At 43.7% G+C, this 27,638-nt stretch overlaps 1 protein-coding gene across 1 annotated transcript in view; it reads left to right on the top strand.

Moving 5' to 3' along the window:
* Window positions 1-27,638, top strand: part of LOC148033751 (uncharacterized) — a 241,557-nt gene that overhangs the window by 155,812 nt on the left and 58,107 nt on the right. Inside the window, exons 13-16 of the mRNA XM_087681741.1 lie at window positions 1,271-1,411; window positions 1,489-1,584; window positions 1,766-2,138; window positions 2,230-2,409. Of these exons, the coding sequence (XP_087537867.1) occupies window positions 1,271-1,411; window positions 1,489-1,584; window positions 1,766-2,138; window positions 2,230-2,408 (789 nt within the window). The 3' untranslated portion in view covers window position 2,409. The remainder of the gene's footprint in view (window positions 1-1,270; window positions 1,412-1,488; window positions 1,585-1,765; window positions 2,139-2,229; window positions 2,410-27,638) is intronic.

Genomic DNA, 27,638 nt, shown 5'->3' on the forward strand with positions numbered 1-27,638 from the left:
GATATTCTTGAGAAAGTAAGAATTTTCTTAGTATCATTTCAGGGCAACTTTTTTGTTCTTTGTTTGTTTGCTTGTTTTTTTTTTTCGGGGCGGGGGGGGGGGGGGGGGGGGGGGGCGGGTGGGGGGTGGTTGCGGCACCGGTTTTGGGGTGGTCTTGACGAGGATGGTCTAACCATTCCAACCCTTTGGACACCATGGATTTAACCCTTGGTTTGTTATGCTAGAATGGTCTACTAACCATTACAAGGCTCTACATCCTTTGGAGGCCATGGCTACCCTTTGGTGTCAAGCTAGGCTCAAGGTATGAAAAGCAAGAGGCACTAAGTGTTCGTCCTATTATAAACTGGCTCTATATGAGTTCCAGAGGTACAATCTATGAAGCACGTAGGACAGTACACTGTACTATCCGCAGTGGAATGGCATGAATGAAAGATTTAATGGGGAACTAATTCCTATGCTGTCAAAGATGAGTATGGAGCATCAAAAACCATGGGACTTGGAGTTATGAGTGCTTAATGGGCATGTAGAACTGCTGTTAAGAGTGGCACAAAGGTCTTGCCATTCCACTTCCTCTTGAAGTGCAGAGTCCGTCTGTGAGATTGCAGTGCAGGTTCTTCTTCCTATTGAAGTACAGATTCCCTCCTTGAGATTGCTGATGACGTTATTTGGAGGAATGCTTACACGGATAGATTTTTGCAACTACAAACATACTACTTAGCGTACCTCTGGAACTTACATACCACCAATTTGTACTCAGGTAAACTTGGGTAATGAATGCCTCTTGCTTCTACCTTGAGCCTAGTTTGACACTATAGGTTAGCCATGACCTCCACAGGGTACCTGTGGTTGAGCCACTTTGCAGTGCCTGACCCTTTGGGGTGAAGAGATTGGGATGAAACCCAATCAAATAATGCAAACATGTTCACATTAAAACAAAAGGTGAAAGAAACTAACTTTGAAAACCTACGGACAAGGAGGATCAACGAATATCAAATAAAAGGCATCATGACACACATGTAGAAACATCTTTCCTAGGACTGCATGAAGGACTCACAGTTTGTCCATCCCAATATTGGACAATTCTGGTTCCCCTTTGGGCCTTTCCTTTGTGTCCCAATAGACTTTTGAATGACTTTCTGGTTGTTAACCATTCCCTCTTTCGATACAGCATGGCATAGCTAATAATACATGATGCAGTTAGTCATACACATAGCATATGCTACTGTTTACACTGCTTCTTTATTGTGTAATGTGTTACACGTTGCTACAGAGAATCATTAGCTTAAAGTCTCAAATAGAGAAGAAACGTATTGAGCGTGCAATGCAAGGATTGTATAATGGGGCTAAAACAGAAATTTTGGCATCAGATCCTTGTGAGGATCAGCTTATTTTGGAGATTGAAGCTGAAAAGGTTTGACTCGATTTCATACTTATTTGATTATGGCTCAAAGTATACTGAAAATGCTAATGTCCTTTTGGTTGTTTCAGCAAAAATACAAAGATGGTTTTAACAAGCTAAGGGACCTCAAGAAAGAAATTGAAAACATCCATCACATTTTGGAGCAAAATCACTTAAAAGTCCAGGTTCATTAAGATGCCTTTTGTCATTTTGGCATGCAGGGTATCCTTATTTGTGCTAGTATGTGATCCCGTTTTGTACTCTGTGTCCATAAAATTTTTATTGTGTAAGTGCTCAAGCATTTTGATAAATGCATATGTGCTGACATACAGAGAGGTACATCATGTGATGGCTGCCTTTGTTCAGGATGATTTTCAAAAATGGATGTCTGTTATGAGCCGAGTAGAGCAGGATTCCAAGGGGTCCTCATTGTCAACATTACCCATGCTGTCAGCTACAACATCAAACTCATCTGAAAATACTAACAAATCTACAACAGATTATAGAATCCCGGAGTTACAATCAGTTGCCAGCAGTGGTGAAGAGGGTGTGGCTGTTAACAAGGAACATGAAACATCTTTACATAAATTGAAACCATCTATGGTCTACAAGACTCTAAACTCCGAAATTATGCAAAATAATGTTGGTAATTCATGCCATCATTTTCAAGAGATGAGATATCCATGTGCAAAGGATGTTCCTGAAGTTCTGGATTCCCCTGAGCCTCAGCAACATGAAGGTAAACTGAATTTCTCATCTGTTTTCACAGTTATGAGGCTGTTTCAAGGATACATCTGGAATCTCATAGGGTCCATGCTTGAATTGAACAGAGAAGAGTGGGTACAGATTACCTCTAGTTGGTGATTGTCAAACTTCAGGCTCTACTGCCCAGAGTAAAAAAGTTGCAGCTTTACTTACGGGAAACCCAACAACTGATGCTGAAATTCTGGCATTTTATGAGGCACGTGATAAAATTTTGAAGTTGAAGTCCCAAAATCAGAAACAATAAGGTATTTCTGGCATCAATGTGTTGTGTATCCTGGAAGTAGTACTTCTGAGGGAAGCTTTGCATTGTTGTACAGGGTCCTGTTGTTGTATTCCAGCATTCAAAAGATGCCCTCCATTTAGGTTTTCAATGTGCCTAAGTCATATCAAAAATACCTGTTTTTGGGCCTGTTGTAGGTTGGTCTGAGTGTTGTTTCCTTCACTTGGGTATCTTTTGTTATGATTAAAAAGCAACAATTTGTCCTTCCTTTCTTCACTCGTGTATAACTGATTGTGTGTTAGTTCGTTGTTTGGTGTTGTGCAAGTTGTCAAGATCATCACATTGAACTGGCCATACTACTCTATTGACTTTTTCACACAAGCGATTGTTTCACTTTAAACACTATCTCATTGTTATATGATTACTCTCAAACAAGTTGCCAAACCAAATATGGGATACTTTTTCTAAGTATGTAATTCTGTCAAGCTGTTCATCTTGCATGACATTGCTGATGCCCCCCACCCTGCCGCCTGTCATTAGAACCTCTCGCTTTGGAGGGAAAGATCATGGTGGCTGAAACAAATCCTTGTATTCCTCCAATAGCTCTTCCAATCTTGGATCCCTTTTCTTTGGAGGAGAAGATGGCTGATTTGGTGGCTGCTTTTCATCTACTTTCGCAAGCAAAAGAGTGAAGATGCATGACTTGGCATTGATTTTCTTCTGCAATTTCTTTATGGAGATGACTTCTATATGTTTGTGGTCGATGCCATTCAATTCAATGTGCTTCCCTTGCCAATTAAATTCCATTTGCATTTGTTTCAAATCGAAAGTAAATTTGCCAAGGGTTTTTAGCCAATTACAATCGATAACAACGTCAATAGGCTCCATATTCAAAGTGATCGAATCCACTTGTATTGTGCAAGAGGGAAATAGTTCAATTGGAGTACATGGACACACTTCTTTACTAGACTCATATGCACCATATCCGTAAGGATGTTTTCATGTCAATGGATAGCAATTTCAGTCTAGTCAAAGATTTGGTGTTAACGAAGCTATGAGTGCTGCTTGTATCTACTAGAATATGTGCAATCTTGCCGTTAGTGATACCTTTACATCTAAGTGTACTTTCTCCTTTGAATCTTGTCCATGCATCATGTGAAATAGCACACAAGGAAAAATAAAAATCACCAGTGCCACTTGGATCAAATAGAAACCCGTCTGTACGATCATAGAATCCTTCATTAGTGGCATCCTCTTCTTCATGAGTTTATTCCACCATTGGATAAGCATCAACTTGCAGTAAATTTTCCTCTTGTTCCTCTTTTCCTTCAACTTCCACATCTTGAGTGATTACCATGTTGATTTTAGAATTCTTGACTTTGCACTTTAGCTTATGGTCTTGGGACTACTTTTCCCCACATTTGAAACATAATCCTTTGGTGTGCATTTCCCTAAGCTTATCGTGAAGAAGAAAGTTGTTGTTAGAACTATTTTGGGACAGTATAGAAGCACTTTTAGCCCTTAAAATTTGCCTCTTGTCTCACCCACATTTTTGAAAATTTGCCCTTGCTTTTGTGCATAATTTCTACCCCGTTTTGAGGCACAAACAGTAGGGAAAGTTGGCACTTTGTTGTTATAACTGATATGACTGTTGTAACCCCATTTTCTTGCTTGAAAGTGTCTCTTGATTGGCTGAGAACTTGCCCATATTTTATAGATTGATTGGAAAAGTTATTGCCCAAACTGCTTAGTTGTAAATTTCTTGCATATCTCTTGTACTTCAAAGAATATTTTTTAGCCAATTGTATGGCCTCATGCAAGGTTTTTGGTTGTTGAGCTCCCACCTCCAATAATAGGGCAAGGTTAAGACTAAAAATATATTTATTCAGCTTAGCAAAATCTGAAATGCCTTTGACATAGAGAGATTCAAGTAGATGTTTGAGTAGTCTCTAACGGACATCCCTCTTTGAGCACATGCATATCATCTTCTTTGAGGCCTTTCTTTTTCCAAAGGGGAAACAAAAACATCAATCATTGCTTGCTTGAACTCCTCCCAAGTGAGAAAGTATTGCCCAATCTTGCACATGTATCGCCACCAAGCATGAGCGTAACCTTCAAGATGAAGAGCTGTAAAATAAATATTGGCTTCTTCACTTCAAGGATAAAGGATGAAGTACAAAGCTTGTTAATCCATTCCTCCCATTCCGAAGGTGAAGCATTGTTTCCTTTGAAATTAGTGATGTTGATATTTTTCTTATACTCCTTTTCATTGTAAGATGGCTGTCCATAAGAATGTTACTTCTATGAATCTTTGTTCCAAGAGTGTTACTTAAAAGTAGGTTGCCCAAAACCATGAGATGAGGATTGACCGTTTGAAACATGCTCTTTATTTGAAAGATCATGGGCCGATCTTTTCCCATCATTTCTTTCACCTTCATGAACTTAATTGTCAACTGCATTTCCTTTTTGCACATTAGAGGGCTGATAGTAAAAAGACTTGTAGAAGGGGTCACATCCATGATAATCATCATTCTCGATTGTTGTCTTGTTCCTCTTCATGTCTAAGACTATCTTTTGGGTTGCTGTGACCGAGGCCTTGTGGTATGAATGCCATGGACTTGTGAAGAGAGATGGTTACCCCTCACTCTTGATGGTTCTTCTCTTTCAAAAGTATGCATAGCTGACTAAGAACTTTCTTTGTTTGGAGGTTGCATGCGGATCTTCAATAGTTTGAGGTTCCCTTTGTGGCTTGCTACCAATTTTTTTAATGGCTAAAATGAGTTCTTGAAATAAAGTTTTGTTGCTTTGCTGAAGATCAGTGATACCCTTATTTACTTGTGCCATCCCTTGCAAAAAACTTAGATTCGTATGTATTAAGCCTTCATTCAAAGTCTTCAATTCTTGAGAAGGCCTTCATTCACATGTTTCAACCCTTTTGACAGTAATAAGTAATCATTCACTGCATGTACTTTATGTCTGTCATCCCTTTCTTGGTGTGTACTATAAGCAATTCCAATGCTTAGGTCCTCATCTATTTCCTCAAAATTATTAGCTTCATTTGTGTAATTTTGATCCTCTTGGAAGTTCCTAACACCCTCATTTAATACTTTAGTAATAGGGTCTTTCTTCTTATTCCTGGCCATTAGAAAACAATGTTGTAGTAGTAGATAATTTGGCAATAAATCCCCTGTTTCTCTTAGAATATAGCACCGATCCCAATACTTAATAGCTCAATGGGAAGCTTATTATATGGGAATATACAAGATTTCAAAAGATATAAACTTGGGTTGGAGACTTTAGATGAAACAATGATAAACAGTGTCACCCTAGATGTTGTCTCACTATACCTATGCCAGTAAATCAGCAATAACTTGAGCTTCCGATATTAGATCAAGGAAATTTTTGATTCAAATCAAAGCTTAGGATCCCCTCTTCATAAGGAGCTATCAAGTTCTTAATATGGATCGGTATAGGATTTTTTGTGATAGGATCAGGGTTTTCACATCTGATGGTGTCCGATTAGTACAGTCCGATGCTACTATGGTAGTAATCGGACTAATAAATCTTGGACCTACGTCCAATGAAAGAAAAAATACATATAATTTTAAGTCTATGTTTTTTTTTTCAAGAAAAGAGAATTCTATTAATAACACCTCGGAGAAAGCCCCCTAAGGTAAATACAAAGTACAAGAAACTCTGTGAAGAGTAACTAAGTACATCAAAGATACAATGGTTGTGTAAACAACCAATCTGGTGGCCTAAAGTGCGAGACCATCTGAGGGGTAGTATGAAAGATGTTTGAATCCCAAATCCGCAGGAAAGCCTCTCTTTTCTTTCTCATCCTCTCAGAGTTGCCGTACAACCTTTCCCATCTCCCACGGAGTGTGGACTATCTCTGTCCAAATCCTCGATAAAGACTCTCTAGTGGGTATATCATGAAGATCAATGACCTGGCTACATCTCGCAGTCCATATGTACCAAGCTATAATTGTGGAAATCAACTCCCATCTGTGAAAATGTCCCTGAGTTCACTGTGTCTGTGAGTAGTCTGGGGTAGGGATCTTGCTCCAATGTTGTCCAGTGATGAGAAAAGAAATGCTCCCCTGAGTGTCCTCATAGCCGCATGGTGGTGGACCTGAGCTATTAATAGCCCTGTCCATGTCCGTCATGCGAAGCACCTTGTTGATGGGAGTGATGGCAAGGACAATGCCTCTCATATCCATCCAAAATTCCTCCTTTAAACAAATTCTTTGAACGACCTTTGCTTCCACTTGGTTGATGTGGACTCCCCTTTAAGCCACTCCTTAAACTCATCTGATACGACCATTTTTGGTAGCTTATTGCGCACGTCATAGAGACACTCGAGGAGAAGCCACATGATCGCAAACCGAGTCTTCAACTCCAAGTTCGAGTATGAGCGATAAATCGCAAGAACTCGGACCTTGGAGTTAACAAAGCCAACGATTGTGCAAGTATCATTGACAATCCTCGCCACCCACTCCAACTTGCTCATATCTTCCATAAGAAGATCTAGACAATGTGTAGTACATGGTGTCCATACTATGGACAGAAACTCGGTCTCAAGTTTCCATCCCATAGATGCACAATTCGAGGCGTTGTCCGTGACAACTTGCACTACATTTTGTGGCCCAACCTACAAGATTATACATGATGAAATTAGAATAAATTTGGGAGATAAAAAGAAAAGAGAGATTACAAAATAATGGATTTAGAAGTATTATCTCAACGATGGCTTGCTGTATGTGTCGATACATGGGCGAGCCCGTGGTTCTCCTTCCCCTTGTGCCCACATCCACCACTCATAGGAAGTATGTCCCAAGTGGGTAAGAGACGAGGATGTTGATGATTCCTCTTTTTTTGTTGTCACTCTATCCATTAGATAGGATAGAGCATCCATACTTCACCCAACCGGCACACAGGAAAACGACGGATGCATTCATCTACCACCACATTCGATAAGCTATCGTTGAGGTATACATTGCCTTTTAAAAAAATTTCACTTTATTTCATTATGATAATTGATTTATGCATAACTATCTATCTCCCTATTCTAAATTTTTTTTCCGTAAAAGGTAATTGCATTAATTACGAAAAAAAGGTACAAGTTTACATGATGGCTCTAAGCCATCGAGTTATAAAAGACATGGCAAAGAGGCAGAGGAAATTGCCATATGCTAGGGAAGTAAGTCCTCCCGAGGGAGTAAGTCAGAGTGGCGAATGAGATCTATTTGCCAATGCAGGAGACCTTTAAGCCTCGCAATATGTCCCGGAACATTAGAGGCTGAATCAAAAAGAAAGGCATTCCGAGTGGTCCAATTGTGCCAGCAGCCCCAGTATCTAAGAAAGTGAAATAAGATCTTCATATGCGACTGTGCCGGTGTGGGGTATTTGGGCCGTACAAAAACCCAATCAAAAGGGCTTAGCGAGAAACCAACCATTGCTTGCCAAACCGCTGACAAGAGTGACTAGATATTGGCAAGAAATAAATCGATGACGGGCTGATTTCACATTATTGGTGCAAAAGAAACAATTGCCGTTAGAGATTCGACGCTTGAAAAGGGCTGAAGCAAGAGGAAGACCACCAATCATCACCCTCCAAAGAAAGACCTTGCATTTGAAAGGTGTCTTGTTCAACCAGCCCTCCATCACAGTTGCCTTCCACCATGACCGAGATTTATGCAATCCCCATACAATATTAGCTTTAGTAACCAGCCATTGATGATCTTTGATCAAAAGATGATACACCTGGTTAGCTGAGGCCTTTTCCAAATTCAACCAACCTGCAAGGTCCTAGTCCTGCCAAGGATGATCGAAAGTAAGGGCAAGAAACGGTTGTCTGCTCTGGAGCACTAGCAAAAGCTGTTCCCATAAATCACGGTATCCACGAGGGATTCTGAAAGGCCTCCTGGTTGTACGAAACGATATAAACACATTGCGACTGGCAAGGGTGGCATCTGCAACAACTGAAGTCAAGCCTAAACGTGCCATGCGGTTAAATTTTGGTCTGAGCTCATGTTTGCCTTCCTAAGAAAGTAATCGCAAGGCTACCAACAATTGCAGTTGAAAAGAGTTAGTATGTAAGTGGTCCTCCGCTGGATGCCACCGAGCCTTTTGGAGAACCAATTTCCAAGAGCATACCAAATGAGCAAGCAGGGATGAGGAAGGACTAGAAAACCGAGAGCCTGTATTAAGAACATGCCACCAAGAGCTCCGAATTTGGGTATTACCATGCACAAGCCCGTGATCCTCAAGAAAATAACGGGCTATAATGACCCACTATTCTAATTTCTCTCTAATATCTATCTCGATTCTCTCTTTCTCCCCGAGCCCCAATCCCAAACCCCATCTCTCTTCATTCTTGAATCTGAAAAGTTGAAACTTGAAAGGCTCAACTCTCTGTTTCTCTCTCTAATCTCCAAGTATTGTTAATTTGTTAGTTTACTTGTATTGTAAATTGTGGTTATAGGTGGGTCCCTCAAATGTGGTGCAAGTTGTTACCAACAATGCATCGAATTGTCGGCGCATGGGCCATTTGCTTGAGGCCGAGTTTCCCACAATTGTGTGGACTCCATGTACAAGTCATTATTTGGACTTGCCCATGGAGGACATTGGGAAGCTCAAGAGGGTGAAGAGGTGCATAGCACACTAGAGTTGAAAAAGTTTTCTTCAACTCACTTGCTTACATGTGGTTATTGTTGGAGCGTCATTATTGCTCATTAAGGCACAAGCACTTGAGGTTGAGCAATTTTGGTAAAAATTCCATGCCATTGTTATTGTTGTGACTCCCTTTTATAAGGTGTTATGTACGAGTGATTGCGAGGGGTCCACCATGGGCTTGTACAATGATCACATAGTAGCGTACACATGTTTTAGAGATAGCAGAGAGAGGAGACATGCATGGATGCATAAGCCTATCCATGGTCTTGCTGCATTGGTACATCCGGCCTATAAGTCACCGACGGTCATGGATGATAGAGAGTTTTGTTTGGACCAGCTTGCTTATTTGACTCGCATGGTCCCTGTGGATGACCACAATGCAGTATTGGAGGAGCTAGGATGCTATGCAGATCAAAGAGGGCATGTGGCTTTCGCTTCTCCCACTTGTTGGAGGAGAGAGTCACTCGTGAAGCCTTTATTTTGGTGGCAAAACTTTGGATACCCATTGGAGATCCTTCATACCTTAGCCATGAGGGTCTTTGCCTAGGATTACTCTTCGGGTGCATGTGAGAGAAATTGGAGTGCCTATTCTCTCAATCACACAAAGATTCCCAATTGGCTTAGTACACGACAGTTAGAGCGGCTAGTCTATTGCCACACTAACTTACACATGATGAGGGCTATGATGAGCATGGGTAGTGCGAAGTAGGTAAAGTTTAAATAGTTGACCATAAAATTTAAAATATGTTGTTTTAAACTTTGAACTTTGAAGTTTATACTTTACAATTTAGACTTTAGCATTTAGAATCTTACATACATCACTGCATTGTGTAGGTGAATGTTGATACATTCAAGTTGACGGGCGACACTCTTTCAAGTGTACATCAGGAGGAGGATGAGGAGGAGATGATTTTTGCAAAGCTCTATAGAGAGCTTATAGCAGCAAATACTCGTGACACTCACAGCCAGCGTGCTCATGGGTGAGGAGTTCGAGTAGATGGTATAGCAGGGGCATGGTCATTCGATGCCCTCGGACATCAAGGAGGGGTGGTTCGAGTGGCTTGCAAACATATGTAAGGCAGGGCTCTAGTAGCTCACATCCTGTGCCTCATGATGACATCCCCCCCTTGCCTACACAGCCGCCACCTAGGGAACCATCAAATCGATGATCGTAACCTCATCAATTAGGATGAGTATGAGTGTGTCTCATCATTCGATGCCTAAGAGTCATCTTTAGACTCTCTTGATAAGCACTCAGATGGTTCTGATGTTGATGATGATAGTGATTATAGATTCATAGGTCTCTCTCTTATTTGTATCAGATATATACTAGACTGTAGTTGTATCACATGTTTTGCACAGCCTATGCGACCGCAATGGTCACCCTCATGTATTCATCTTATTTTGTAATGAAATGGCTATTTCCACTTTAAACATGTATTCTATCATTTAATGATTTATTGTTTTTATTATTTTAAAAATCGCCTAAATTTTTTTTTTTCATACTAATATTGTACCATACCTTATAAAATCATAAGGTACCATTTAGTACTGTATTTGATCGTACCGTACTGTATCATACCTTTCGTACCTGACAACTATGAGTAGAGAGAGGCTAGAGCTTGATGGAGGAGGAGGTTGGAAGGGTTGAGAGGTTAAGTGAGGAGAGAGCTTGAGAGAGTAGAATGGATGGAGAGCTTGAAAGGAGTAGGAGGGGTGGAGAACTTGAAAGGATGAATGAGATGGTTGGGGGAGGGGGGAAGATTTTTAGAGAAAGGGAGAGTGCTTTGGGGTTTAGGGTTGAGAGAGAGAGAGAGAGAGAGAGAGAGAGAGAGAGAGAGAGAGAGAAATTCTGAAATTTACCTTTTACGAAAAAAAAAAGAAATTCTGAAATTTGAATGGTGGCATTGTGTGTATATAAGAGAGAGAGATGGATGAAATTTGAATCATGAGAGAGGGAGAGGAAAGGAGAGAGAGTTTTTAAACTTATTAAGAAAGAAAAGAAGAATAGAGAAGATTCAAGAAAGAAAAGAAGAAAAGAAAGCGTTGAAAGAAATGGGGGGAAACTGTAAAAAAAAGTGACCGTTTGTTGGCTGTAGGCATACACAGTACAGGTAATGGCGGTCGACCGTTGGAGAAGGTGCAGTCGGCGTAGTCGGGCAACTTGGGTGGGGAACAGATCGGACAGGTCTGGACGGGATCGGACATGGCAGACGGTACTGGATGGTTTGGATGAGTTGACCCGTCCGTTAAACGTGGACAACCTTGGATCATGGGATCTTCAGTGCTGAACATAAGTTTCCTACATCCTATCCACAACCTGTAAGTGCCCTGTTTGACCCTGTGGGAGTTCCCTATGTGAGAATAATCCCTGTAGCAACTTGGAGAGGGTTACGGGACACCTATAAGGCTCAAAAATGACCTATGAAATGGTGGGTACTTGTATAAACTTGTGAAAGTGTGACCATCTGTAGGAATCTAGAGAATATGAGATGCCCTGCACCTCTTCCAATATTGTTCCTATGGAGCTTCAACCACCTGTAGTTCTGTGAATAGGGCTGATCATTGCTGTACTATTGTCAACCTTTGTTTTTTTTTTTTTTTGCAAGTAAAATGTCGCTGATTATATTACTCAAAAAACTGATTACATCAGAGTGCTCATGATCAACAGACTAGCCGGAGCTGATGCGAAATCACAAGGATATCATGTATACAAGCCTCTCAAGGTGGTCTGGGGGGGATAGGGGCAAGAATCCATTGGGGAGGGGGGGGGGGGGGGGGGTATATCGCCAACTAGGGTTGTCTGCCTGCATCATGAAAAATAGATTCTGGCCGCTCCAAGTGCGCATGAAATGACAGCGGAGCTCTTGACGATCCCTGGATTCACCCTGCACTTGATTCCATGGGCCATGGAGGGAGTGGATGATGGAGGTCTAGAGCTCTGCTAATGTCGCCTGTGCTGAAAGTCTCTCTCCGCCGAAAGTCTCCTGACACCGCTCCTTCCAGATATGCCATCCAGTAAGATTTCCTATGATCTCCCATACCTCCGAGCAGTCTGCTGTGGGCTCCAGTACCTAGCGGATGGGTAGAGCCTCCAGACCCACCATTGCGCATGATCCTGCCTCAATAATGAATATTGTGTCCTGCATCCCGGTCTCATACAGAAGGTGACGGCCCTAGCTGATTGCCTCCCAATAGAAAGCTCCCCATGAGATACATCCAAGACTGCGTGCTATACGGCGAAGGATGCGGCATGCTCCTCTCCACACGAGTTGCGCCACCTCATATGACCTGAGGCAGTGCTTTGGGGTTTCCAGAGGCTGTTGTGTGTAGCTCTTACAACCTCCCTCCTGCATCTGGGCAAGCTAGCCTCTCACTGCCAAGCCTCCATGTGCCACCAGTCATAAAAAATACAATACCCTCCTCGACCTCCAACTATCCCATAGGTGGCGCCAGAAGGAACGTCGGAAGGGCTTTGTGATGCTGTGCTTTGCCCAGTGCCTGCTGCGTGACGGTGCCCAATCCATATCCTCCTGCATCAGTACATGTCTGCCAATCCTGGCATTGTATTCTAGGAACTTGGGTGGCTTCTTGGCGACCGTAGTGGCCGGCCATAGCCACTCTTCTGGATCCCACTCCAACTCATCAAGTGGTCTGCCCTCCCAGATCCAGAGGCGCCACTCTGTGAGCTCCTTCCAGAAAACATAGGGATCCAATTGCCATGTCTTCCCCTGAAGGCCCACCACTCGAATCCCCCTCCACGAAAGGGCGGCTATCCCCTCATCTTGTTGCCCTCTGTCAAGGGCCAAATGTCCCCCCTCGTGCACGGCGAAGAAAGTCCCCTGTGGGGCGCCGCCCACTCTACGTGCCACCTGTAGAGGGATACCTATTGGTAAAAACCTAGCTGCCCATACCTCCCCGAGCTCAATTAGCTCTCATATCGGGGGAGCAAGCCACTCCAGATGTATTCCTGCGTCTATCTCCCTTCTCCTCAACTCCACTCCTCTCTAGCAACCTGATACACGCTGCAGCATCTCCTCATCCGCCATCCTGTACACCTCCCGCCATGGCCTGATGTTACGAGCCGGGGCCAGCCTCCCAACCAGCCCATTGGATGTGGGGGCGCTCGCTGATTTGTTCACCTTTCCTATCTTTGACCTGGGGGTTCCAGATCACCGGCTAACTGTCTATCTCCTCCTGGCAGCTTGGGGGACTCTAGATTAGGGCCTTACGGAGGCCCTACCACACGCGGAGTAAGCTGCGTAGGAAAGGTGATGTGGGGGTAGTGATTTGGGCTGACGTGGAGATCCATTTCAAGGATGGCCTCCACTCACCGCCAAGCCTCGGTCTACAATCCTAAAGACCCTCCTGCAATAGGACCTTCCAGGTTTGCCCTCTTGGTGGGAGGTCGTGGACTACTAGCTTGCCCAAGAGGGCCATACTCTGATACTCTAGGTCTATGATCCGAAGTCCTCTCTCTGACTGATGCCATATGATGGTCGCCCACGCCACCTTGGCCCAGGAGTCCATGGAACCATCTGACCCTGACCAAAGGAAGTTCCGCACTGGGCGGCGGAGTTGCACTATGCATGATGAGGAGAAGCACCAACACGAGGTGATGTATTAGGCCATCGCTAGGAGTACCTGGTTGACCACTAGGGCTCGGCTGGCTAGTGAGAGGCGACTCTAGTAGGTTAGTTTCCTCCGAATAGAATCAAGGACAGGAAGAAACTACTGGGCAGGAGTGATGTCGAGTCCCACCTGGAACCCTAGGTACCGAACGGTCTAACCATAGCTCACTCATCTAAATCCCAGGTGGACGCCCCACTCCGTGCTATAGTTTGGGTCTATGAGGAACCCAACTGACTTTCGCCAGTTGATTTTCGCTCCCGCTATAGAAGAGAATACGTCAAGAGCCAGCCTCACTCTCTCTAGCATCAACTCATCGTCCTCTATGTAGAGTATTGTGTCATCTGCATACTCTGAGTCCAACAACTTAGTCTCCTCTCTCACTGGAAGTCGGAGGCTGCGTAATCCGCTCACACGTGACTTGAGGAAGTGAGACATCGCCTCCGCAAAGAGTAGAAACAGGTATGGGGCCAAGGGGCAGCTCTGTCAAACTGATCTCTCCATTCGAAACTCCTCCCCTCGCCTTCCGCCTATGAGAACCTTGCTGGTGGCTGATCTGTAAAGGGTGGAGACCCTGCAAATCCAAACTTGGGGGAATCCCAACCTCACCATGGTTCCCTCTAGGAAATCCTAGTCCTCCCTGTCATAAGCTTTCTCAAAGTCCAAGAGTAGTATGGCCAGTCTCTGCCCACTATGCTGAGCCCACTCTATCGCCTCAAAGAAGGTAAATACATTGTCTAGGATGCTCCTATCGTGGACAAAGCCTGTCTGTGTGTCGTGGATGATGTCTGGAAGCACGGGGCGTAGTCGCCTACCAATCATCTTTGCTAGTGCCTTATAGTCCACTAACAAAAAGGTGATCGGTTTCCATTGGGAAAGCTCCAACTGGTCTCCCCCTTTGGGGAGAAGACTGATAAGGCCTGTTGAAAGACTCCTGGCATCTATCCTGAAGTGAAAATCTCCTAAAAGGCCATCAGTATAGGGGGTCCTTCACCACTTCCCAGTAGGTGGTGAAGAAGGCCTTAGATAGGCCACCCTCCCCAGGCATTTCTGCCCATCCTGTGTATGGAAGGCCTCCTCTAGTTCCTTCTCTGTGAAGGGGGCTAGGAGAGAGTGTCCCATCTCCTCTGTGACGAGGGACGGGATGTGATCCCAGACGTGCTGTCTACATCTCTGTCCTCTAGCTGAAGCTGTCTCTTGTTAGAAGAGGCGCATGTAATAGTCGGTGGCAATCTCCATCACCTCATCTGGGCTAGAACGAGTCCTTCCATACTGATCCTGAAGTCTGCGTATCTACTCTTCTACGGTGCGAGGCTGGTGCACTTGCAAGAACTCCCTGCACATCGTGTCCCCCTTCCGCGCCCAGAAGTCTGCTGAGGTTCGGAAAGAGAACTCCAAGCGCCTGTCCTCTAGGCCAGCAATGGCTGCTCGCACATGCACCTCCTGTGTGTGGAGGGTGGGATCCCTTGGTGCCTCCTGTAATAATCTCTACATGGCTGCTAGGTCCCGCCAGAGTGCTCTCTCCTCCTCCCAGCTTTGGTGCATGGCTTGTATGACTGCCTCTTGGTAGATTCTACTCGACTCGGCTAGGACCTCTGCAACCTCCTTTGCTATCTGGTTTCTCCTATCCCACTCTCTGGTCCAAATGTGCTCTATTTGTCTTGCCACCTCCTCCCTCCTATAGAAGTCAGGGATTCGATAGGATCGTGCGTCTAGTGCGGATGATGGGGGATCAAGTGTCAGGAGAACCGGGCAATGATTGCGGACAATGTGGTGCTTGCCAACTGCTCAATCTGGCCTCCACGAGAGCCTCCCCACTCTCCCACATAAAACCTATCCAACCCCTCCAGCAGGGCTCCACCTAGATGCTTGCATCCCCAAGAGAAGTCCAACGAACTCTCCCTCCTATGGAAGGCAGGGTCTCTCCAGGCATCGCATGCTCCTACTGCTAGCAGAAAGACCTCCCATGCCTCCTGCTCCTCCCCATGGTAGTTTCTACCTTTGCCCTGTTGGTCCTCCAAGGCCTCTAGGTTGTTGAAGTCTCCTCCAACGATCGAGGAGTCCAATTCTGGGAGTCCATCCGCGATCTCCACCCAAAACGTGCTGCGTGCCCTAACCTCCGTAGGGGCATAGATATTGAGGACTCCAAGGCATGAGTTCCCAATATCCAATCTGATCCATAGAACCCTTCCTGCCACTATCATCCCGTGGTCTTGTACACAAGTGGTGAGACTTGGGCCAATAGAGGTGCATACGTCTCCACTCTTGCCGTGGGCACCTATGGCATATCCCAGTAAGTGTGCAAGCTGCCCGAAAGTACCTTCCGAACCTGCTAGGCTTGGGTGGGGGTGAGCTTATGCTTCTGTAGAAGTAAGATGTCGATCCTTCCGGCAAGGGTAGGCTGTTGCTCTTGCCGAACAATCAACTTCCTAGAACCGCATGCCCCACTGTAGTGGAGACTATTCACATTCCAAGATGCAAGGTGCAAGCTCATGAAGAGACTTGTGACTGACCGAACAGGCATCTATTCAATGTGGAGGCTGCTGATGAGGAGGAGAAGCTATGAGGCATGCAAGTACGCTTTGCCGTCGGTCTAGATGGCGATCTCCAGTCGCTCATAGTGGCCCTCGGCCAAGACCATAGGGGTGATAAATGCTCTAGGTGGTACTATCAATGCATCTATCAGCCATGCTGAGAGTTGTGACTTTGTAAGCTGGTAGAAACGGGCCGCTTCTGCCAGGGGCCACTCGATCACATCCCTCGGAGCTCTCCAGTGTGGAGGAGCTCGAAAGGTAATGCTGAAGTGTGGAACCTTGGCATCAGCCCACCAGTTAATGTCCATCATGCAACCAGGCCACTGCTGTGCAAATAGTGCTAGTCTTTCTTCTCCCATCCACTGGGAGATGTGGTTTGCTACCTGACTCTTCAACTTTTCCTCTACCTATGTAGTCGTCCACTCCCCTGAGTGAGAGGACTGAAGAAAAAAGGCGTAGTTCGGTTCATCCGGTGGTGCTAGTAGATGGCCCTTGCCCCTCCTTGACTTACGGACCATGAAGATTCCCATCTCTAGAGGTAATGGGAACTCTTTACGCTCCGCAACTCTCAGGTAGGACCATGGGCCATTGCAGAAAAACTCCTGTGGCAACAGCTGTGCCTGTCTCACGAAAGTGTGACGGGTAGTAGGGGCGGATGAGCTGGTGGCTGTATGGGAGGGGGAAGACTGCTGGTGGGAGGAGGATGTAGGCGTGTGTGGCTCATCACCTCTTGTGGAAGGAGGGGGGGTGGGTCTGGGAGGGAACACCTGTACCGGGTGCGGATCAGGGGGGTGCTTGGTAGGGGAGGTGGTGGGGGGGAGGAGGATCAAGGGATGGTGGGATGGACGGAGGTGCATGGTAGGTATGGGGGGGGGGCTGGTGGCCTTGGAGGGGGGGGCTGTGGGCCAGGGTCAGTGGGGGGGGGGGGGGGGGTGGGGGCTGTGGGATCTCACGTCAGATAGTCTATGGCGCGGGTGGTTGATGTGGGGGGCTACAGTCTTGCCGCGTGGGGCAGGTGGGGGGGGGGGGCTGTGGAGTGCTTTGCCAAGGGGGGGTCGCTCACCCACCTGCTCCCTGCTGATGAGGTTGGGTCTAAGGAGCTGGCTGCGCCTCCCCTGCCATCTCTGTCTCTGTCGTCTGTGAAACCTGTGTGAAGCCATTAGCGTCCACCTGCGCGCCTGTCGGCGAAGCCGCCTTGGCTCCAAAAAGTGTACAGACTGCTGCGTGGTGCCCAAAGTTGTGGCAATGCAGGCACTGCCCTGTCACAATGACCTACTGCCTAAAGGCATGCCCACCCATCTCAATCTCTAAGAGCCGTGGGATATTCTGGACCTCTTTCACTGCCACCCGTACCTTTGGGACTCCTGCTGCTGTCACTGCATCCGCGAAAGACGTGGGAAGGACAGTGCCGAAGAGCTATCCAAAGTCTTCCACCAACTGGCGATACTCTATCACCAAGCCGGGGAAAAGAAGGGTGACTGGGTGCCGAAGAAACCTGATGTGGAGTGCAAATGCCTCTGTAGTAAAGCCATTGTACCAAGGTGGTTATGGCGGGGGACAGCAGAGCAGGCGGGGGGCCAGCAGGGGTGGGGATGGAGTGGCGGGTAAGGTGCAGTAGGCGGCCAAATTCGTTTGGGGGGGGGGGGGGGGACGTAGCAAACTGTCGGGGCAGAGAGGAAAGGCGGACAGGCGGGGCGCTGGGCTATTGCGAGCCGTCAGGAAGTTGGGGGGGGCCAGCTGACGTAGCAGCGCGAAGATCTGGTGGGCGCGATCAGTCGTGACAGGGGGGGAGCTTACGACATGACGGGCGTGAGCGTCTTTTTTCCTCATCGTCAACCTCTGTTAATGGGTATGTACCTGCATCTAAATTTGAAAATCGTATGGGTTTCAAGACTCTAGGGGTGTGCAAAGTTCCTTCTCAAGCCAGGTTGTACACCCCTTTAGGGTTATAATCAGGGAGGGTCACCTCACTATTGTCTTCCCAACTCGCTTGGCATCCACTTTTTCCTTGTGGAAATCAACATGGCAAGTACATTCTAAAGGCTAATCAAACAGGGATTCTATTCATTGTCTGAAAAAGTCTTTGGATTCTTCAATGAAATGCGAGTGGGTATTAGGAAATGATTGAATTGAAAGGGCTAAGGATAGGGCATTACCCTTTTGCAGTGACTCGCTGCTTTTGCAAATATCCCACTTACCATTTTCATCATTATTTCAATCCTATAGCATCAAGGTTTAATCATCCAATCAAATTCCAAGTTGGGTAGGCAGTGAGTAGCACTATGCAATTCAATTTGGCATCAATTTATGAATGGGCAGAAAAGGGAAATCATAAAGCAATCACAATCAGTCCTAGGTTGAATTCTATATGCTCTTCAATGGTGATTTCAGAGGATCTATTACACTCAATCTCTCTTTATCAACAGTAGGACTGGTTCAACAACAGGATGAAAAGAGAGATTTAGCTGAAAGGAATAGGATTACCTCTTAATGTTGATGAAGATTAGTAGATGAACCACAACTGATTAATTCTCAACACAATCCATTATCAATGGATCAAGAACATAAGGCCAGCTTCAACAAAAAATTTGTTCCACAATGATTGCTTCCATGTAACTTCAATTCCCAATCATAAAAATTGCTCCAATGAATCAAAAGAATCCCATACTTGAGTAGAAGTCTACAATGATTTGTTGGAGAAGGTCCTTTGAGCCTTGAAAAATCCAAATTCTTGATAGAATCAAGAATTTCAATAATTTTCATACATTTTCATGTTCAAGAGGATGAAAATGCCATCAATCTTGATGGAATGCTTCAATGTAAGCCAATCCTTGATAAAGTAACTTCAATCTAGCCTTCCCTAGGTTGTAGACAACAAAAGCCCCATGGTTTGAAGCTTCAAATGAGCAAAATTTGATGAAAATTGATGGCTGCCCCGTTTTGCCTCAGTTTGAAATGGAGAAAATGTTTCCAATCTTGCTTTAAAGCTTCAATGTATGCCCAATGTCAGTTGTAGATGGTTGTCTTCCACTTCTTGAAGCTTAAAGGCACCGAGATTGACTCAAATCTTCAAGAAATCTCTGAAATTTTCATACTGTCTAAGTTTTGCCAGAGCTAAGGTTATAATGAGAGCTCAAAGGCTCAAGAAGAGTGAAAGATCAAGTAGGAGATGGTTAATACTCCATGTTAGGGCTGTATTTGATCAAGTACTTGAGGGCATAGCTTGAGGATGAAGTCGTGGACTGATTCAAGAGGATAGAAGCATGTTGAAAACTAGCACAAACTGTCTTGGAACCTCCTCTTGCATCAGATGTTGAAGTTGGGATGAGGCATATAGGTATTTCACAGGTTGCTCAAGACCTTGGCAATCATCCTTTGTAGGTTACATGAAGAGTAATGGCCATGGAAAAGAGGTAGGAGAAGAGATCTCCATGAAAGCTCTTACAAGGAAGCTTGAAAAGAGAAAAGAAAAGATTGCTTCAAAAAGTAATCACAGTTTAACTCTTCCAAATCCTGTTTAGACTCAAGTTAAGTCCAAAAACCTTCAAAATGGCCCCAAATTGACGACAAGCCACTAAATAACCTTGAACCTACCATTATTTCTCCAAACCTTCTTCAAGATCCTCAAATTTAGTCCCGACTTGCGGCAAAGAACCTTAACTAGTAATGGTTTTAACTGTGTCAAGTTCTGTGACTAATTCTTGTCCTCTAGTTACCCTGTGCCTAGTTTTATAACCAAATCCACCATGAAAATGACCTTCCCATTGGATCAAAGATTTTCTTTGATATTAATGTAAAGAAGCTAATTCCCACAGCAAACTATAAGCTGGAAATACAAGAAAATAAGCTAAATTGCCAAGATACCATAGCCAAGGTGGCTAGACTAAAATCATATTACCATTAATGGTTGAGAATCAGTTGTTGAGAGGCTGGAGCATGGTATGTGCCCCAATCCTATAGTGGCCAAGAGTATGTACCCTCTTAGATGGTGGGAGGTTAAGACCTCAAACATGAAATGTTAGAAATGGCTAAAAAGATCCTTGGTGGCAAGTTACAACTTAACATTTTATACTTAACCCTAGTACGCTAAATATTGGCTAAGGCATTAAGGCATTTTTACTCTATTACACTCAACCTATAGAAGCAAGAAGGGAAGAATAGAAGGAAGCTAGATGAGAAGATAGAGTCTCTCTATCTATCTTTTGTAATAGGTAATTATATTCATTATGAAAAAGTGTCAGATTGCAAGATTACAAGATGCAGGATGGCTCTAGGCCTTTATGCATAACCTCAACTCTCTTTTACAGAAGATCAGATGATTAAAAGAGTATAAAATTCATGGCAAAGAAGCAGCAAAGATTTTCGTATGCCAAGCGACCAAGTCCTCCATAGACTGTTGAAGATGGAGATGGTAGCTCCAAGCCCAGTACACAATATAAATAGTAGAGAGAGAGTAAGAGTGTAGACACAGCTCAACACATGTTTAGAGTTAAAGTGTGTAAGTCAAAGTACAAAAGTACAAGCCTTAGACCTTAGGGTTGTGTAAGTGCCTTAAGGTGCGTTCACACCCAAGAGTGCGGTAAGTGACCGAACTGTGTAACATAAACACACAAATAGAGAATAATGTAACTAGGGAAGAAAACCTCTCTTATGGAGAGTAAAAAGTGTCCCAGTGTCCTACTGCGGATCACCGATACTCCTATGTGAGCATAGGCATGAGTCAAACCTAATAAAACCCCTTGGAGTGAAAAGTGATTAGCATACAAGGATCATCCACCAAACGAGATTAAATTTAAAGCATTGTGAAATGCTTCAAATGTGTTGCGAGGGAGAGCTTTGGTGAAGATGTCTGCCACATTGTTGTTGGTAGGAGAGTAGACAAGGCTGATATCCTCTACATGTAGCCTCTCTCTGATAAAGTAATAATGTATCTCTGATAAAGTAATAATGTATCTCCATGTGTTTTGTGCGTGCATGAAACACTGGGTTCCGTGTCACTACCATGACACTTTGACTGTCAGTAAACAAAGGAGTAGGCTTTGTGATAGATACATCAAGATCAGCGAACAAACATCTCAGCCATATACATTCAATTGTAGTAGTGAAAGCTGCCTTGTATTCAGCTTCACAAGACAATGTGGCAACAGTGAATTATTTCTTACTAAGCCAAGAAATGCAAGATGAGCCAAGTAAGAAACAGTTTTCACTTGTAGAGTGACATGAATCAAAATCCCAATCGGAATCACTATAAGCATGTAGCTGCAGCGGCCCCCCTTTGGCAGAAAGTAATCCAAAAGTCTTAGTGCCTTGCTAGTGAAAAACACACTTCACAACTTGTCAATGTGACATGCGTGGGCTGGTCATATATCTGCTCAGGGATAAAACTGCAAACTGAATATTTAGCCTTGTGTTGCATAAATAAAGAAGGCATCCAACTATTGGAGCATATGTATAAATGTCAAGTATATGTATGAATGTCAAGTAGATCACTGTCATTGTGCAAAAAGAGCTTGAGTCTAGTCTCCATTGGTGTGCTGACAGGCTTGCAAACTTGGAAGCCAAATCTCTCAAGGAGTTTACCAATATATTTGAACTATGACAATCCAATGCCTCTAGCATCATGAATAAACTGAATACCCAAGTAGTAATGCAAAGGCCCCAAATCTGACATGTTAAAAGTTTACTAGAAATTTTTCTTAAATGCTGAAATTTGATTAGCATGTGTACTTGTGAGCAAAAGATTATCCACATAAAAACAAATGACCAACAAGGATTCCCCCCTCTTTGCATACGTAAAGAGTAGACTCCAATTGGTTGTTAAGGAACCCTTGGTTGAGTAAAAAGGCATCAATTTTTGCATACCAAGCTTGTGGAGCTTGCTTCAAACCATATAAAGCCTTTTTCAGCTTGCAGACCAAGTGTTTGGATCCTTCAACTGCAAAACCCATGGGCTGCTGAATATACACTTCTTCTTGAAGTTTCCCATGTAAAAATGTAGTTTTAATGTCAAGCTAGTGCACAATCCAATCATAATGGGTAGCCAAAGCAACTATACACCTAATGGTGGTCATATGAGATGTAGGAGCAAATGTCTCCTCATAATCAATGCCCTTCTTTTGCGCATAGCCTTTTGCCACAAGCTTGCCTTTGTACTTATCAATGGATATATCTGCTTTTCTTTTCAGCTTATAGACCCATTTAGTACTAATGGCTTTCTTTCCAACAAGCAGTGTAACTAAATCCCATGTTTGATTCTTCATGATAGAATCAAATTCAGCTTGAATGCTTCCATCCAATGCACACTTTGTTGTGCTTCAATCAGGCTTCTTATCATCAAGTGTGTTTCCTGCCATAACAAACTCCATTGTATTAGCATGATCATGCAGACGTGCTTGTCTTCGAGTACGACCAGCAAGAATAGCATCCAAATGACTCATGTTCTTAAAGATCGTGCATATCAATTGTTGAAAGGTGGCAAGTGCGTTGGTTAGCCCAAATGGCATGACAATGTAAGTAAAGACACCCCACTTAGGGGCAAAAGCAATCTTATGCCGGTCATCAGCATGAACCTGAACTTGATTGTATCCAAAGAATCCATCAAGAACACTATAAACCTTCTTCTTGAAAACAAACAAGAGGGGAGAGAGGTGAAGTAGCCAAGAGCACACACACGCATAAAAGTAACTTATTCTCCAACTTCTTTCTCAATACTTTGGGAATATGAACATATGCAAGACACCCAAAACTACGAAAGTGACCAATTGAAGGTTTATGGCTGTTCCAAGCCTCAAAAGGTGTGACATTTTTCAATGCTTTAGTAGGGCACTCGTTCAAAACATGACAAGCACACATAAATGCTTCCATCCAAAAACCATGTGGCAATTTTTTAGCTTTCAACATACATCTGTCCATTTCCATCAGTGACCTATTCTTCCTTTCTGCAAACCCATTCTGTGGTGGAGTATATACAGTAGTATATTGATGTGCAATGCCTTTTTGCTTCAAAAATTTATTTAGTAAAGAAGATATGTATTCCTCCCCTCGGTCCGAATGGAGTGTCTTAATTTGACAACTAGACTGATTTTCCACAAGTGCAATAAAAGCCAAAAAATGCGTCATACACTTCTAACTTTTTCATCAACGAATAGACCCAACAAAACGAGTAAAGTCATCAATGAAGATGATAAAATAATAATATCCACCCAATGACTTTGTCCGCATAGATCCACACATCTAAATGCACAATCTGTAACCTGGCCATAGCTCTAAAAGCAACATTACGAGGAAAGGAAAATCGATACATTTTTCCCAAAATACATCCCTCACAAATATGCTCAAGAGGTCTCTCCAAGAAAGCTAAACCATCTAGCATCTGAGTATGCTGCATAAGCATCAAATTGCCATAGTTAACATGCCCCATAGAAGCATGCCATAACTTTGTCTATGACATAGCAGGAGTAATAGTAGATGCCGAATAGACTAACTGATCAATCAAATGAGCACCTAACTCATAGAGTCTATGATATAATGTGCCAGTAAGTACCAAAGTCAAGATTTCTTTATCTCTGACCATGTATTTGTCATCATCAAATATGGCTTGCATTCCACATTTTGCTAAAGAAGAAATGGACAAATTTTTAAAAAAAATTCATGGCACATAATGCATCCTGCAAACGGAGAGTAGAGCCATCAATGGCTTTCAGGACAATCTCTTCAACAGCTCTAACAAGATAAGATGCATTATTGGCACATTGCACAGATTTGCCAACAGGAGCTACAATAGGAAAGGTAAACAAATGCCTATGGGATGTAATGCGCTCAGAAGCATCATTGTCAAAAAACCAAGTGCTAGCATCCTATGTAGAGCCAAATGCTCTATCTACCCAAGAAGAATCATAACTGCAAGTGTAAAAATAGTAGTCACTGTCAACAACAAACAACGCGGAATGTATAGCAGTAGCAGTAGGTGTATCGGAAATAGACATCCCAGACTCCTTTTTCTCCTTGGCAATGCATTTCTTGAATTTTGTGATGTAGTGACCTGGCTTTTTACAATAATGGCACTTGCCATTCTTGGCTTGCATACCCCCTACTTCTTGTTGTTCTGTGAAGTGCCTGAACTTTCAAAACTTTGCGGAGCATTCCTAGACTGATTGTCCTTGCCCTTCTATCTTGCTATAAAAGCCTGGTTTAAGGTTACAACATCCACCCCATTGTTCTTTCTTGTTTACTCTTCTTCCAGCAACAAACTAACCAACTGAAGAAAGGTAAATGGCTGTGGAGAAATTCTCATTGTGAGATTCAATGCTGTGTGAAAGGCCAAATAGGAAGGTGGCAAGGAATTCAAAGTAATAGAGATCATATGTGCATTAGAATAATACTCATCTACATTCATCAACTGCTTACGCAAGTCTTGAATTTTGTTAAGATGATCCTACATAGCATTACCTTTGTCCATCTTCACATTTTTAAGCTCATTTTTCAAGAAAAAAAAATGTCTCATTTTTTCTAGCAAATATTTTCTCAAGTGTAAGCCATGCTACTCGTGAAGAAGTCCTGTATATGCAGGATTATGGATTGCTGAACTACCAATGCAATAAGTGACAATGCTTGGGCATTCGGAGTGTCCCAAGCCTTATGTGCAGTTGTTCTTTGGGGTAGTGGCTAAGTTGAAGCTACCCTCTAACCACATCCTCCTTAGGGAGGAGTTGTAGGAGCCATACCTCCAGGATGGACTTCACCACTAACCACCACTAACATACTTCCAAATATTTTTAGCAATAACGAGCACATTCTTCATCATGAAGGACCACAGAGAATAGTTATTGCTGTCCAATCTGTCCTCTTTAGATACATAAGTGAATACATTACTTTGTCCTTGATTGGCCATGATAAATGTCACTCTTCCAAAAGGCAGAAGAGCAATAACCAAAGCTAGATTAACTTGCAAATTTGCAAATTTTTAGAAATTACAATAAACACCAAGCTGTAATTAACAAAACAACGTCACACTTGATCACTATTGTTCAATGTGCATTTACCCGAATTCCAAGAAGTTTCTGCAATTTGTGCCCAAAACCACTTGTTGAAGTAGAAATGCACTTTTCCATTGCAAAATCCCTACTATAGCTCTAATTTTTTGAATAAAATGATAAAATATACTTGTGAGAACTGAGAGCAAGCGGAAAACGAGTTGAGTCAAGCTGTGGTTGCCGAAAGTATAGGTGGGACTGCCCAAGCTAGCAAGCGGCGACCTGGATGAGCTAGAAGAGCTCTTGGTAGGCTGGTAGCAACTAGCGGCGAGACTGGAGGAGGCACTAGCAAGGCTGAAGATAGCCGGTTGTACAGGGTGGCACAGGCGGAGTAGTTAGGCGGCAACGGGATAGGCTACAAGCGGCATAGCTTGCTATGTTGCAAGGCAGGCGAAGGTCTAGATACGGTGGTGTTGTAGGGTGCAGGTGCCGACCTAGCGAGCTTGGTAGCAGATTGGGCTAGGCAAGCACTGGTTGGCCATAGGCAGCAGCTCCTAGAGAGCTAATGAGGAGCTGGACCGGGCGAGCCTAATGAGGCTAATCAAGAGTGTTGCAGCTGACCGAGGCTAGCTTGACGAACCTAGCTTTGATACCAAATGTTGAAGATAGAGATGGCAGCTCCAAGCCCAATACATAGTATAAACAGTAGAGAGAGAGTGAGAGTGTAGACACAGCTTAACACACGATTAGATTCAAAGTGTGCAAGTCAAAGTACAAAAGTATAATTCCTAGACCTTGGGTTGTGTAAGTGCCCTAAGGTGTATTTACACCCGAAAGTGTGGTAAGTGACCGAATTGTGTAACATAAACACACAAATAGAGAATAATGTAACTGGGGGAAAAACCTCTCTTACGGAGAGTAAAAGTGTCCCAGTGTCCTACTGCGGATCATTGACACTCTTATGTGAATGTAGGCATCAGTCAAACCCAACATAGAAAGGAGATTAGTGTGTTGAATAAGATCTAACTGCCAACGTAGGAGACCTTTCAACTTAGCAAGGTGTGTCTACACCTTAGATGCAAAATAAAAAATAAAAGCATTTTGAGTTGTTCAATTGTGCCAACATCCCCAAAAATGGAGGAATGGAAATAGAATCTTCATATGTGGTTGTTCTAGAATAGGATACTTGGGCCGAGCAAAGACCCAATCAAAGGCGTGCATTGACATGCTAACCACATCTCTCCAAATAGTCGACAACAAGGACCGAAATTTCCACACCAAAGGGCACGAAAGAAAATGTTGACCAGAAGATTCTGCATTAGTGAGGTAGAAAAAATAGGAGCATTGGAAATGCGGCGTTTTGCAAGTGCCGTGGAAAGATGTAGCCCACCAACCATGATATGCCAAAGGAAGACTTTACTTTTGTATAGTGTCTTATTGAACCAACGCTCGATGACAATCATTTTCCACCAATTTTGAGATTTATGCAAGCCCCAAAAACATTGACCTTAGTGTGGTCCTTAATCATAAGGTGGCACACTTGATTAGCCAAAGCCTTTTCCAAATGGAGTCAACCTACAAGGTCCCAATCTTTCCAGGGACGACTACAAAGGAGGGTAGGTAAGGGTTCTTTGGGTTGCAATGTCATCAAAAGGTAGTCCCACAAGCCCCTATAACCTCAAGGGATACAAAAAAGCTTCCTAGCATTGCGTAAAGACATCAAACCCTGATGACTCACTAGAATGAGCCTCTTGCTTCCCATCCTACAAAATCAGCTTGGATACTGCCAACAAATCCATTTGAAAAGAGTTAGCTACCAAAGGATCCTCCACAGGATGCCACTAGGCCTTTTGAAGAACCAACTTCCATGAGTAGATGAGTTGAGCAACCAAGAAGGAAATGGATGAGGAAAAAGGAAGCATCAGCAGCAAGAACCTGCCACCAAGAACTATGAATGGCTGCATTACCATGAAACACGCCATGCTCTTCCAAAAAGAACTAGCAACAAAGACCCAGGGTTGTCGATCAATGCACATGATATGAAAGAGAAACTATCAAAGAGCAACCATCTGAATGTGAGCATCCAAAAGAGCCTTACCACCTATACTTTTCGGCGTACAAGCATGACTCCAAGATATCCACAAGATACCCACATGCAAAGTGTCCTTTTTCCATTGTATGATGGAAAGTCTAGGCCTACAATTTTGAGTAAAGAAATGTCGCCTCTAATTTCTGAGAAATCCATTGCAACAATTGCTTGGGATGAATTTCAATGTGCAGAGGGTAACCTAGATGCCACATAACATTCCCATGGGGAATCACCATCCCTTGCTATTATAAAGACTGCAAATCTGGTTCAATACAACTAATGAGGGAGGATTTGGTTGCATTGATATGAAGACTAGAGGCTTGCTTAAACAGCTTCCATACATCCAATGCCT

Source organism: Lygodium microphyllum, chromosome 7 (assembly GCF_053477565.2).
Source record: "Lygodium microphyllum isolate KBCC chromosome 7, Lygodium_microphyllum_v1.1.10, whole genome shotgun sequence".
NCBI classification, from domain to species: domain Eukaryota; kingdom Viridiplantae; phylum Streptophyta; class Polypodiopsida; order Schizaeales; family Lygodiaceae; genus Lygodium; species Lygodium microphyllum.